Source organism: Protopterus annectens, chromosome 17.part0 (assembly GCF_019279795.1).
Source record: "Protopterus annectens isolate FY-2018-M chromosome 17.part0, PAN1.0, whole genome shotgun sequence".
Lineage (NCBI taxonomy): Eukaryota > Metazoa > Chordata > Ceratodontiformes > Protopteridae > Protopterus > Protopterus annectens.
The window spans coordinates 608,010,493-608,025,443 of NC_056751.1; the positions used below are offsets into that span (position 1 = coordinate 608,010,493).

At 38.1% G+C, this 14,951-nt stretch overlaps 1 protein-coding gene across 2 annotated transcripts in view; it reads right to left on the minus strand.

Moving 5' to 3' along the window:
* LOC122791296 (speedy protein 1-B-like) overlaps positions 1-14,951 on the minus strand; it is a 493,214-nt gene that overhangs the window by 127,290 nt on the left and 350,973 nt on the right. For both annotated transcript variants that reach the window (XM_044058982.1, XM_044058981.1), the window contains exon 3: positions 11,247-11,472. In XM_044058982.1, the coding sequence (XP_043914917.1) occupies positions 11,247-11,472 (226 nt within the window). The remainder of the gene's footprint in view (positions 1-11,246; positions 11,473-14,951) is intronic.

The following is a 14,951-nucleotide window of genomic DNA, read 5'->3' on the forward strand; positions in this document are numbered from 1 at the left end:
TTTTGAAATGAATTGTGATCCATGAAGGCGAATTGCCGAGGTACCAGATCATTGTAAATAAAAATATGCTGGTTTAGTTCCGTTTTGTTCTTGTATCTATTAGTTTTTTGCACTTCTTATGTGTATTTAAATTTGAATGTTTCTTTGCCTGCAAAAAGCAATAACTGGAGCCAGGCATTTCATAAAAACTCTGGGAGCAGTAGATAAGCCAAAGGGCAGTGCAGAGATTTGGAAGTGTCCCTTCCCCGCCTTGAAACGAAGGAACTGCCTACAGCTTTCCCTTACTGGAATGTGCAGATAAGCTTCTTTGAGATCCAAAGTCACCAGCCAGGAATCCTTGGCCAGCATTGGCAGCAACTGCTGAACAGTGAACATTTTGAACTTGGGAATCACTAGAAAAGTGTTTATAATGGACAAATCCAAAATAGGGTGTCAGGTGCCCCCTTTTTTGGGAACCAGGAAAAGTCTTGAGTAGAAACCCTGGCCTATCTGTAGTGCAGGAACTGGCTCTATTGCTCCCAGGTTTAGCAAAGAAGAAACTTGTTTTTCTGCTTCTGCCCTTTGATGTGGGGGATATCTGGGTATCCTTGGGGGACAGGGAAGGTGTAAAAGGAGAAATTGTAGTCTTGGGATACTATTTTGAGTACCCATTTGTCGTCTATGATGGTGGACCAGACATCTGCAAAAATGGCTAACCTTCCCCCCAAAGGAAACCCTGGGCCTGCATTGGCAGGCAGGGGAAGGCCGGAGTCATTGGGAATGCTTGCTTTGGGAGGTTTGCTTAGAACTCCCCTATTCTGAAGAGGAAGCATGCCAGTGCTTAGCCTTTTGAGGGGTGGAAGTCTGTCCCCAGAAGACCTGTAACCCCTAGGCCTAATGCAACCCTGTTTGCTAGGAAAAGGAAAAGTCCAATTCTTAGAAGGGTAATGTCTACTAAAGTGAGGAGGCTGAACTTGCAGAAAGTCCTTAATAGTTTGCATAGATTTGGCCTTATCCTCCAACTTTTTCAACACCTCTTCTGCTTTGTTACCAAAAAGATTGTCCTTGTGCAAAGGCACATCCAGTAATTTAGATTTGACAGGTTCAGAAAGGGGCTGCTCCCTGAGCCAAGCATGTCTTCTACTGACAGAACCAATGGCTGCTGCCCTGCAAGAAGCCTTCAAAGTATCAAAACCACAATGTAGAGAATGTTTAGTGACAAGAGTGACAGAATTCAATAAATCTGGCATGTCCTTACTCTCCATCAGGGAAGGAACACCAGCAATTTTAGCCTTAATAGCCTCCAAAGTATGCTGCTGATACTTAAGCATATGAAAAAGACAATTAACTGACCTAATTGCAAGAGTGGAGGAGGTATAAACCTTTTTACCCCATCTATCCAAGGCTCTAGATTCCCTGTCAGAAGGAACAGGATTTTTAGCAACTGTGGCTTTAACACCTTTAGGGTCCTGAGAAATAATCTCCAGATCAGCAGTAGGATTCTTGAAAAGGAAACTCTAAAATTAGTTAAACCAGGCTAGAAACCAAATCAGCTGCAAAAGAAAACACTTGTAAATCCTTCTTTTAGCAATTTCATCCACATTTATTTTCGTGAACTTCTTCAGAAATAAATTACTTCAGACTAACTTTGCTTAAATACTATTATCACAGGAAATTATGTCATTGATTTGTGAGTAATTAATTATATCAACTTGTTCTTTTGTTTTGATATTGTACAAACTTGATGCAAATATTCTTTTGACAAATGTATCATATGTCATACTATAATATATAAATAAAAAACTTAATTACTTAATCAAGTGACAAATGTACAGTGTCTTTGGGCTTTCTATCTGTACATTAGAAAACACTTTAAGTTTATTACTTCGTTTAACCCTGGTGTTGTATCAGCTCCAAACACCAGCTGCCACACAGATTCTCTACATTCTAAAATGTTAAGATCCCCTATCAATAATCCTTTCTTTACTGCGTCTAAAATAAAAAATTCAAACTTTTTAAAATCTCTACATATAAAAGCATGTCTTGCCAAGGCATTGTTTTTGTCTTTCTTTTTTATAGCCAAGATGTGTTCATATACTCTGCGTTTGAAAATTCTTTTGGTTTTCCCTATGTAATAGTTTTTACATGTAACGCATGTGGCCAAATAAACTACAAATCCACTGTTACAATTAAAATATTCCCTTGCCCAAAATGTGTGGTTTAGATGTTGTACTGTCACGAAAGAAGAATTACTCATGTATCTACACTGCTTACAATTTGTACAGCTAAAGGTGCCTTTTTTATTAGTACAAAATCTATCTAAACTGTTGTATTTGTCTCTACCTGATTCCAAAATGCTTTTTAAATTTACAACCTTCTTATAGGTGAATCTGGGTTTTTGTCCTACCACTGCCATCAATTCTCTATTTCCCATAATGACCTTCCAATTGTTTTCTATGATAGATTTGATGTTCCACATTTCATTTACTATTGGCAGTGGGAAAGCTGTTACAAATCCTTTTGTCTGCCCTTCCTGGTCAGTGTTCTCGATGCATACTTGGGGTACCCCCACTGACAAATCCTCTGAAAGTAATATTGGTTTGGCCACTCCTTTTCTTAGTGGTAACACTTCATTGTCTATCTTAACTATGAAATCTCTAGTGTATCCCCTATTGATGAAAAGGGACCTCAAAAGAAGTAATTCCCTCTGGAATACTCTGTCTTTAGATGTTAATCTACTTAACCTGATGATCTGACCTTTAATGACCCCTCTCTTCATATGCTCTGGATGTAAACTGTCTTTGTGTAAATAACAGTTTGCAAAATACGGTTTTCTGTAAATTTCACTATGAAAGGTCTTGGTCTCATCATCAATTTCTAAGGTCAAGTCTAAAAATGTAATCTTTTTTCTAAAGTCACCTATTTTGAATTCTAAAAACTTGGTTGTTTGATTTAAAAAATCAACCAGTTCTACAAATTCTTTGTGTTCTCCTTTCCATACAAATAGTAAATCGTCTATGTATCGACGATATATGATGACTTTGTTGAATAAAGGATGTGTCTTTAAAAATTTCGTCTCCCAATTAGCCATCACGATGTTTGCAAAAGAGGGGGCCACCCTTGAACCCATTGCTACCCCTAGTTCTTGTTTATAAATGTAGTCATCAAATCTGAAAAAATTGTTCTCCAAAATTAACTCCATTAAATTACATAGTGAGTTTACCTTGGTATTCGAAAACACTGTATTCTTGTTTAAGTATTCTCTCATGAATTCTATACCCTCTTCTTGATCTATACTGGTATATAAATTCTTAACATCCAAACTCCCGAAAAACAGGTTTTCATCAATAATTTTTATTTTTCTCAAAGTTTCTAAAAGACTCCATGAGTCCTTTATAAAAAATTCAGACTTCTGTACTAATGGGTTGAGTATGTTATCCAACCAAATCGAAATATTTTCAGTTTTCGACTGTTTGGCTGAAATGATGGGCCTAAAGGGTGGTTTAGTCTCACTATTTTGGGAATTCCAAAAAACACTGCTAATTTAGGATGTTCCTTGTGCATAAATTCATAGTCTGTTATACTAAATTCGCCTTGAGAAAACATGTCTAACAAAATGGAATCTAAAGCTTTAAACTTCTTATTCACTATCTCATAGTTAACTTTTCTGTATGTTGTTGTATCCTGTAACATTTCATTAATTGAAATTTTGTAATCCTTGTTGTTCATTATTACCACTTTGCCCCCCTTGTCAGCCTTCATTATTCTTATGTTGTTGTTGTTAGCTAAAGTTTTCAAAGTATCTGTTTCTTCTGTAGTTAGATTGTTTATATCATTTACAAACATAATGTTTCTAAAATCATTTTCACACAGTCTCTGAAATACTTGTAAGCTATTCATAAGGGGCGGATTGTAGGTACTAGGATTGCTAACGGTGATTTTATCCTGTGGTTTAGAACAACCTATGTCTTCCATGATGTAGTTTAAATTTAGTTTTCTCAAGAATAATCTAAAATCCACAAACAGTTTTCCAAGATTCATGTGATTAGTTGGAATAAACGTGAACCCTTTCCTTAAAATGTTAGTGATAGGTTGATTTACTTCTAAATCAGACAAATTTAATATGCCGACTTCAAAAGAGTCCACGTTTAACTCGGGAGATGATGTTACCATCTCCGCTTGTTCTTGCCTCTGCCCTTCCCCCGAAATTGGGTGGAATTGTACCATTTCAAAGTTTTTTTGTTTTTCTCTTGTACCCTCTGAAAAGGGGTAGTGTTCACTTCAGAGGGTGTCGCCACTCTCTCCGCATAGTTCATATTCTTATTATTAGTACTTATACTTTCATTACTAGTAGTGGGCAAAGCAGGAAAATCTTCATAGGTGTTGTCTCTGTTTCCACTTTCCCCTCTAATCACTACTGAGTTGTTGATCTCATCCGCATTTGCTGAAAATGTCTGTACAAAGTTGTTGGATTCTTTACTTTGTAAAGTGTTGGCTGGTATCACAGACTCGGCTAAAACTATATAGGCCTGGTTGTTTTTATAAGACAAAATATCACGCCTCAGTTTAGATTGTTTTCTGGCTATGATAGTTGCCCTTTGCCTGTCAGCTTTTATTCTGATTCCGTTGTATAAATCTTCAAACATGTTGAAACTTGTATAATTATGTATCTTTTCGTCTAAAGATCTTATTTAAGCATTGAGGGCTTCTATTTCATTGTTATAATGATTTTTTAGAATATTCATCATTTTTAACCCTGTTTCATTATACAGGTCTATCAGTTCTTTACTTAGCGTGTCTCTTGGAGAGACGCAATTCGGAAATTTTGCTGTCCTAAGTCCTTTCGGTACCACCTTTCTATTAACACATTCGGTTAGATATAACACCTCAAGATCTAACGTTACATATTTGAAAGTCATTTTTTCTAGTTCGTAAATGTTCTTTTTACAAGTCAATTTGTCATCGCTCTGTAAACTTACTGTTTCGTTTTGAAGCGTTTCTCCGATGTTAGTGAAAGGATTGGACTTGTCCTTCGATAAAAAATCCCAAATGTTGCCTTCCGACGGCAACTGTTGTGTTGTTAGTCCACCATTACGGTTCTGACTTGTCTCGCTGTTTTTGGCGTGAGGCTCCGTACATGAAGTCACTTCCCCTCTCTGGTTTAAGGGGACCTTGGTGTTTTCAATTTTATTAGACGGTGTCCATCCTTGTAGTATTTATTTTACTATTTTACTGACTGTCTCAGTTAGTAATTGTTTGGATTCTCTAGATTTCAAATCTAGGATGTCTTGATCCAAAACAGAATGAATTGATAAATTTAGTAAAGTCTCTTCAGTGGAGTCTTCTGCTGCCATATGTGATACCAGTCCGGCTCAACTAAGACGAAAAAACACTCAAAGAACGTTGAACAAACAAAACTCTAAAATTAGTTAAACCAGGCTAGAAACCAAATCAGCTGCAAAAGAAAACACTTGTAAATCCTTCTTTTAGCGCTTTCATCCACATTTATTTTCGTGAACTTCTTCAGAAATAAATTACTTCAGACTAACTTTGCTTAAATACTATTATCACAGGAAATGATGTCATTGATTTGTGAGTAATTAATTATATCAACTTGTTATTTTGTTTTGATATTGTACAAACTTGATGCAAATATTCTTTTGACAAATGTATCATATGTCATACTATAATATATAAATATAAAACTTAATTACTTAATCAAGTGACAAATGTACAGTGTCTTTGGGCTTTCTATCTGTACATTAGAAAACACTTTAAGTTTATTACAGATAGAAAGCCCAAAGACACTGTACATTTGTCACTTGATTAAGTAATTAAGTTTTATATTTATATATTATAGTATGACATATGATACATTTGTCAAAAGAATATTTGCATCAAGTTTGTACAATATCAAAACAAAAGAAGTTGATATAATTAATTACTCACAAATCAATGACATCATTTCCTGTGATAATAGTATTTAAGCAAAGTTAGTCTGAAGTAATTTATTTCTGAAGAAGTTCACGACAATAAATGTGGATGAAAGCGCTAAAAGAAGGATTTACAAGTGTTTTCTTTTGCAGCTGATTTGGTTTCTAGCCTGGTTTAACTAATTTTAGAGTTTTGTTTGTTCAACGTTCTTTGAGTGTTTATTCTTGAAAAGGAACTGATGAGAATTAGGAACTCTATAATACCTGTCAGGTTTTCTGGGAGCAGGAGGAACAGTATTAGGAGTCAAAGAATTCTCCATGAAAACATCAACAACTTCCAAAACCGGAGGTTAGCCAAAGGCTTATGCTGCGGTAAATCCAAGAATTCCCTAATCCTTTTCTTAGACTGAGGGTAGTCCTGACTTTCCCATTTGAAATGCTCCCTAAGAGTATTCAGAGAATCTCCAAAAGAAAAATCTTCTGGAGGGGAGGCAGAAGGGATAGAGTCTTCTGCATCAGAATCCTCAAAACCAGAAAAAAGTTGAGAGTTTCCCTCTTCATCAGCAGAGTTGCTGGAAACCTCAGAGTTTGAGGCAGACAAAACTTCTGGGGACAATTCCCTAGCTCTCTTAGAAGGAGGTGGCTGAGAGCCCCTTATAAGGGTCAAGAGATCACTAGCCATTTTAATAATCTGAGACTGAGGCATTTGAGGGGAGGTCGGCGGCTGCTTTTGAGTAAATTTGCGGCTGGAAGGTCTGCTAGAAAGCCGGAGGGACTCAGGAGGCCTAGCCACCGTGGGAGTCTGAACAAAGGTCGTTGGTCTGGATCTGGTCTCCGGGTGGAGAAAAGAGGCCCCAGAAGCTGGTGCCTGCTTAGCGGCTCAGGACCCATCAGAGGCGGCAACTGGTGGAGGGTCAGAAGACGAAGTGGAAGCCTGCGGTATGGAGGACTCAGAAAAGGTCTCAGAAGAGGCCTGCTGCTGAACATCCCCAGACTGCAGGAGCTGCGAAAGCACCTCACTGACTACTGCTGGTCCAACAACCAACTTAACAGGAATGTCGTCTGCTAATTTGACCCTAAGCCTGTCGCGGTCTTTATCCTTGCTCTTCTTAGGAACATCTGAAGTCGGGAGACCAGAAGACGCCATACCGATGAACTTAGGCCAAACTCTGAAATGCTTAAATAATATCTTAGCTCTACGACGTATGGTACGCGGGTTGAAAGAAGCACAGAGATCACAATTAGGGATGTCGTGCTCAAGGCTCAAACAAGTGATACAGTAAGAGTGAAAATCATGGTGCGGAATCTGTTTTCCACAGGCAAGACAGTTATTAATTTTCTCTGACATTCGTTAAAGCAAGAAAAGAGGGTCCCCAATGGGGTACTTATCTGAGGATGTCTTCCACTTAGCAGTTGGAATACAAAAAGAAGGTAATCGGCCGACCGGCACACGTGCAAATTGCTTCTGTTTCGGGCTCAGTGGCAAGAATGACTGAGGAAATGGCATCGGCTGCCTTCCTTTGTACCTGACGTCCTGACGTCAGGCTTACAACTGAAGGCAGCCGACGTCATATACCAAGGACTTTGGTATTCTGGCTGACTGTGAGCTACCGGGAGCCAGATAACCCATTTTGTAAGGACTGCAACAGTGAAACAAGATGAACATCTTCCTTTGTGTCATAGTACCTTCCTGATATCAAAAGAAGGAAGAAAATGGTCTGTGCACTCCTTTGACAGTTTTGCACTGACATCAGTCCATAGTCCCTAAAGTTGCTGTCTCATACTTATGCCTGAAACTCCCACCAAGCATTGAACTTCTATTTAATGTTTAGGCTTTGAGACATGAGCAGAAGTACAAGATGACCTGGTGACCTCCCTCAGCCTAAGTTAACCCACATAGACAGGGAGGGAAAATCTCAGTTTCAAGTAACCCCAACCAATGGCATGGAGTAATGAAACCCTAACTATGACCCAGGCATCCCAAGACCAATAAGCAGCTCTTCTGGAGCTGAAAAAGCTGGGCAGAGAAGGGTGGGACTGAGTGGATGACACCGGATAGCCAATCCTGGGGAGAAAGAAATGATCTAATCCACTGCACTGCCAGCACCAGGAGAAAAGCTACACAGTATGTAGTGTTTGGGCTGAGGACATGTGCTTGATTCTGCCAAGGCATCTTAACATGGTAACACTTGTAGGGCATGTACACCCACAGATGAAGGCACAATAGACCCTTACATGTACAAGTGTGCTTGTAAGCCACCACAGAAGGGCTTAAGGTTGTAGCAGCAAAAACCCTGATTCCTGCCTGGATGATAACCTCCTATAACCATGGGAAAGTGAATGGGCTGATCAATCTTGGGAGGGCAGATGACTGGAAGCAGTAGAGGAAAACTCATACAGAAAAACAGAGACTGCTCGTTAGGATTAGACTAGTCAGCCTCTCACTCTAGCTGATCAACCAAGGGCAGGATGTTGCCTGTACCTTACAATGTGCCCCCAGTGGTAGAATCTAAAAATGCATCTCCTATTAGTCCCTCATCAACCGCCAAAGGAAGGACAGGTGTGTACTTCAACCTTTGCTAATCAAGGATGAATTGCACGCACATTGTGTTTGAAAGACCATTTTACAAACAAACAAAAAATGTTCCATTATAAATGCTAAGAAGCTTTTCTTTCCATATGACAGTGCTCCAAATTTGACATGGAAATGCATGTGGGATCCTCTTACTAATTCTTGTACAAGGCACTTTCAACGTTTGGCATCCTCTCATTATCAAGGTATGCCAGGAGTTTAATACTTTAAAGTACGTAGGTGGGAGAAACAAACTACTGGCAGAGCTTCACATCGAGATCCTTCCAATGACAGTAGAAGCAGTGCTAATGCTGATCTTGGGAAGCAATTTGACAGCAAAAGGAATACTTGAAGAAATTATACGTAGGGGCTGAACACAAGAACTTTTCACTACATTAGGCCAAGACTGAGATTTGAATTTTCTGAGCTGCATCAATTAACTGGTAGGCTCGGGGACAAGATACACTTATGTAGTCAACTCATGGCATAAGATGCAGCAGCAAATAGCAGAACATTCTCAGTACAAGACCTGCTGAGAACAAATGTAAGTTACAACCCACAGGAGGATCCATCAACTAGAGTCAATGATGCTTGATCAAGATGTACCATGTCAAACTTTACAGATTAAAGCATTTGCTTTCCAGCAATGAACATAGTTAAGTCTCATAAAATAACAACTATGTACTCACCATATTAATTAATTTATCTAAATATGCCTTCTATAGCAGTTGGGATTTCCTCTTCTGATATCCTCAGGTCAGCATTTTTTTTCTTTTGCCACCACATTCAACAGTTTGCTAAAAATCTCTTTGCTGGTACATACCATTGTATCACACAATGGTACAGCGGAGCATGGCTAAGACCCTGTTCCACTCAGCTTGGCCAGCATCAATTGAGGAAGTGCATTTTCTAAGACAGGAGACAGATATGCAATGATATAATAAATCATACACTACCCAACTCACAGGCAATCGATCCACATATGTTGGATAAAAAGGATGTCCAAGCACAGAGGACAGAAGAAAGGTAATAAGCAAACACAGCAGACCACCTCACAACACAGAAATTGTGAGCATATATCTATTACAGCTATCTGTGAAGACTTTCTGCAGTGGCTAACTGTTGGAAACATTCCCATGAACTGAAAATTAAACTTCCTAAGAGGGCAGATCCAGAGGAAGGCCAAGAGCTGAAGCATCAAAATGCCAGAGAAGATCCATATCCTAAAATAAGGGACCAAGCAATAATACTTAGTGAACATGCAACTTAATAATAAAGTGGAGCCATATCCACGACGGAGACATTTTTAATCCAAGCACTGGAAGGAGACACACTCCAGTGAGTGGTCTTTAATGGTCTCTTCTAATGGCCACTTAGCTACCTGATGGCAAAACACAATGCAGCTGAAAATACACTTGGGTTAGGTTTGTTTAGCAATCACAATCCTCTCACTTCTGGAAGCAAAGAAGATGAACATCTGTTCAGTCTTCTGAAACTCATGCATCAACTTTAAGAAGAACTTAAGTAGGTGACATATGTACAATGTAAAAAAGAGTTGTTTTTCCATACATTTACCAAAAGAAAGAAAACAAGGGGACAGATGGACTTGTTTAGAGACAGCTCTAATAATACTTTTGGAAGGACTCAAGGGTTAGTCCTATTAGGCAGCTGATCCTTTCGAAAAGCCAGACATGTGTCCTACAGACAAGGGCCCCAAACTCAGAAATCATGTGTGCAAAAATGATAGAAACCAAGAACACTGTTTTCCAAGAGACAAATTTCAGAAGTGGCAAAAATATAGTGTTAGTAATAGCTTTACAATCCTATCAGTCATGAAGTTTCAGTGGAACAAAAGCATGATGTGGTTTACCTTTCAAGTGCTATCGGCTTGAATAAGATAAGAACCAACACAAGTATCATTACAGGTGTGGTTAACGCCACAGCATAATCAGCTTTGTCTTCATCAATGATTATGACAGGTCAGCTTGAAACATTTAAGATGCAAAATAAATGTGGCCATTGCTTGGTTGTACAAGGTCAGAATTCAAAATCTCAAACTGTCTACTGGATAAAAACAATGTAGAATTTGTACTAGTGAACATAATAGAATTGCTTCTCCCTATTAGTCTATATAACTGCCACCCTTCATCTAAAATGGTGCAGAATGCAAATGGGTCCCTCTGAGTGCTGCTTCTCAGTCATGTTTGTTGCCTGGAAAACAACTCTTACAGGTGCCAACATGCACAAAACATTTCTTAGTAGCTGGTTCAAATCTGGAAGACTGAATTATTCATTTTTGGTGAATTGTATTTCATGTCAACTGTCCTGCACCTGACAGAACAAGGAAAGACAATTCAAGAAATGAAATTATGAAGTATTTTTAGATTCAGAAAACATTTTAGGGGGAGTAGGGACAATTATTCAGCCACCAAAGTAGGGCTATTGAAAAATAGCCACCACCCATGAGAAGAGCAAAAAAGTGGTGTAACAGCTGACAAGTGACAAAGAATTTCTACAACAAATGATCCAGCAACAGATTTCTAAACATGTATATAAAATAAGTCCTCTTTTGCTTCAAGAAATTAGCCTCTAAGAGGACAAATTTTGAATGTGCATTTGAATCAGTCATTTAGAATGTTCTACTGCTTCCAAATTGTTGACATACATCAGCCGTTTCACTAGTGCAAAGAGAAGGACCCACATGCATTAAACCTAACCCTTGTTTGTTAGTTTAATGTAGCTTAGACTTCCTCAATACTTACACTGAATCTTGAAGGTGGCCACCGGTTCCATTGTAAGTGTAGGACAAATCTGTATTTCATTGTTCATGGGAGAGAGAGTGCCAGAAGAGTCAGACTCCCAGAACTTACTCTTCTTGCATGACTGGCATGGATGGCCATCATTACTCAAATAACGCCGTACTGCTCCATAATGGTATGCAGGCCTTTTCCGTCTCCATGCCCAAAATGAAGGATCCATGTGCATTACCTAGACAAGTTGGCCAGAAAAATAAGCCTTTAACAATTCAGAAGAGAAAAAACTTTCATTTTGTCACGATATATGTTGATTTTTCATTTTTATTACTGAATATAATCAGCATAAATAAGTACTAAAAGTAGCAGCAGTAGGTGAATGTGTGCATGAAGCAAATGCTCAAGGCTAAATTATAGGTGTTAGCAAAGCACTCGATTGGAGTGAAAACAATGTGTTTTCACACTAGTCATTACAGCATAAGCATAACTGGCATGCATGTGACTACATCTAGGAAACAAGCCTTTAGTCTGAAACATAATCAGTTTTCTGTCTTCAGCAGTATTTGACAATGTCAAACAAATAAACAACTTGTGTGCTGCAGGGCCCTTTGTAGAGCACATCAAATAATGTGCAGGGAAGCACTCAGCAGAAAAGAATAAACAAAAGGCCAAAATAAGCTATACGACAACTTGCCTCTTATTAAAAGATGTGCAGATTAGCTGTGACTGGTAAATGCAGTTATCTCATCTGTCATAGTTTCAGATGAACCTGATCCAGAACACAATAAAAAGTTACAAGTTCATTGTCATCTGTGTCAGACAGTTTGATAAATTGTAGACAGCAACTGAATTTAACAGAAGTAGATCATAGGCCTAGCCGGCAAGGTAGGCGCCCCAAAGTAATACTTTTACAGGGTTGGCGTTATGACACAGGAGCTCCTCTAATCTCTCACAATACACTTTCCTTCTTTTTAATTTACATTTCTGGTGGCTTTCCTCTTATTCCTTCCAGTATCCTGAAGTTCTTTTCTCCTTCTATGCTTATAAGTACCGCATACAGTACTTAATATAAAGTCTGGACTTGGTCAGATGAAGCAGTATTACTGTGCTTCAGAAGTCTGTCTGTCTTGGCTGTGGCCATGATGCAACTAGGGTAGCAGCACTTTTCTCCTACTCTGCTTCTACATACATTTCTGACAGGAAATTATATTTCTAAACAATTCAAAACAACTTAATTGAGTGAATTTTGATAAATCTTGCAGTGCTCGAGGATTGTATCAAAGTATTTTTTACATATTCCATTATTTTTCTGTCAAATTCTTTGTGGGAAATATTCATCACTGTATCCAGCCTTATAATGAGGTTACAAAGGTAACTTCACAAGATTCTGTACTTAAGAAAAGAGATTCATTCCATACTAACATTCAAGAATTAGCACTTAAGACAGATAAATTGGACACCAAGACTGACAATTTTAAGCAGAACTAATTCAAAAGAATGGAACAAATCAATGAGGTTCTGCAACTGCAGAAGACCAAGATATCAGATATTGAAGATTCTTTAAATGGCATAAAAGGAAGACTGAATGAGGATGAAAATAATACCGAGTTCCCTGTTAAAGCAAAATACTCTTCTTCTAGCTAAAACTGATGACCTCGAAAACAGATCTTGCAGGAATAACATCCGTATATTTGGATTACCTGAAAGAACTGCATGTAATAATGTGATTAATTTTTTTATCTTCCTGGCTCCGTAAAATTTTCGACTTACCAGAAGCATTCTCATTTGGAAAACAGAGACCACACAGATTCATAGTTACTCCTGCATCTAAAAACAACACTTCTCTGAGGTCTATTATTGTTTTTAAGGCTGCCTGGGCTAAATCACCACTCAAAATGGATGGATGTAACATTAATTTTGACAATGACTATTCTGCAGCTAATATCCAAGAGAAAAAATTTCTTCCTCTCATTACAGAGCTCAAGAAAGGAAAAATAAAAGTACATCTACTGTTTAATTGAAGCAGAGGGGTTTGGGCTTTTTAGAATAGTATATGGGTGGGTTTGCTTGGATGGTTACTCTATTCAAACAGGGAGTGTTAGACTCCAAAAGGGGTTTGAAGGCTTTTCAAAGTAAGTGTTTAGTTACATTAAACGTTTTTTTGTTTTTTTGAGGGTGTCTACAATAGCAGTTATTATCTATCTAATTAAACTTTTAAGTATTAATGTCAGTCTATTAATAAGCAGTTATTTAACAAAGAAGAGATATTATACCAGGTCCATATAGTTAATTTTAAGAGAGTTACATCTACAATGTTGACCTGTACGACAAATGACATTTATTAATTGTATTTCCATAAATGTTAATGGATTGAATAATGGTTGCAAGAGGAGTAGTCTAAACAAATATTTGAAGTTATTTAACTTTCAAGTTATTTTTTTTTACAAGAAACATACCTATTGACAGAAAATAAAGACAGACAGTACTAAGTATTACTCTGTATTATCTAGTTCACAATATATTAAAAAAGAGGAGATGCTATATTATGGAAAAATTCTTTGCCTATGCCTAAAATAATTGACACATATACGGATGATAAAGGTATGCTTTGTTCTGTTACCCTAGAATATAATAAGAGAATATTAACCCTTATTAACTTATACTGGATTCCTGGAATAGGAATTAACACTGTTGAACAACTTCTAGAACAACTAATTCAAATTTCAAAAGGCAGCATCATACTAGTAGGAGATTTTAATTGTATAGTGTCACCAAAGGATACTAATACAACAGGTAAACTGAAAATACAGGCATCAGCAAAGTCACTGTTAAGGTTCACCTAACTATTTCACCTTAGGGACATAAATGATTTTGCAGATCCAAAATCACTTTTCTTTACTCATTACTCACGTAAATATAGAACACAATCCAGAATTGATAGAGTATGGGCAGGATTCAAGAAGCCTCTGTGTAAGAGATACAAGGCTTACACGGAGGCTGCAGTTAAACGGTGTGACGTCAGCATCTCATGCATATGCATGAGGGCATGCTGAATCACACCTAAGGCTAACACGGTCCGTGGAAGACAGTAGGGGGCGTGTCCGTAGGCCGAGCCCTGCAAGCGGACACGCCCCCAGAAGAGTAAAAGTGCCCAAAGTAAACCCCCACGACAGAGTACATGGAAATGTCAATAAACACAACACAACACATGCCCCCACAGACTATGAACATAAAATCATATAAATGAACATGTTTTATATTTTTTTTAAACTGTAAAGATGTTTGCCCGTGAGTGCGCTTGTTTGCGCGGGCGTGCCCGTAGCTCAGCCACAGTTAGCAGTAAGTGGAAAAGCATATAAGAACTAACTATGCAAAGTAAGTCAAAAAGCAATAGCGTAGCGGTAGAGACGTCGGCTGAAGAGCAGGCAGTCATGGTTCGAGCCCCCACAACATCAATTTTTATTTTTAGTGAAATAAGCACGAAACAAGTCCCTGACACATATGTACACATATAAAATTATATTTTATGTAAAATGTAATGAAATAGGCCATTTATTGTGAAGAAATGTGAGATAACAAAATAATAACAAATGCCAGATGTGCCCATAGCTGAGCTATAGTTTAACAACCTGAGTGCATCTGCCCGTAGGTGAGCAGTGGTTTAACAGGTGCAAAATGAGTGCCCGTAGGTGAGCAATGGTTCAACAGGTGCAA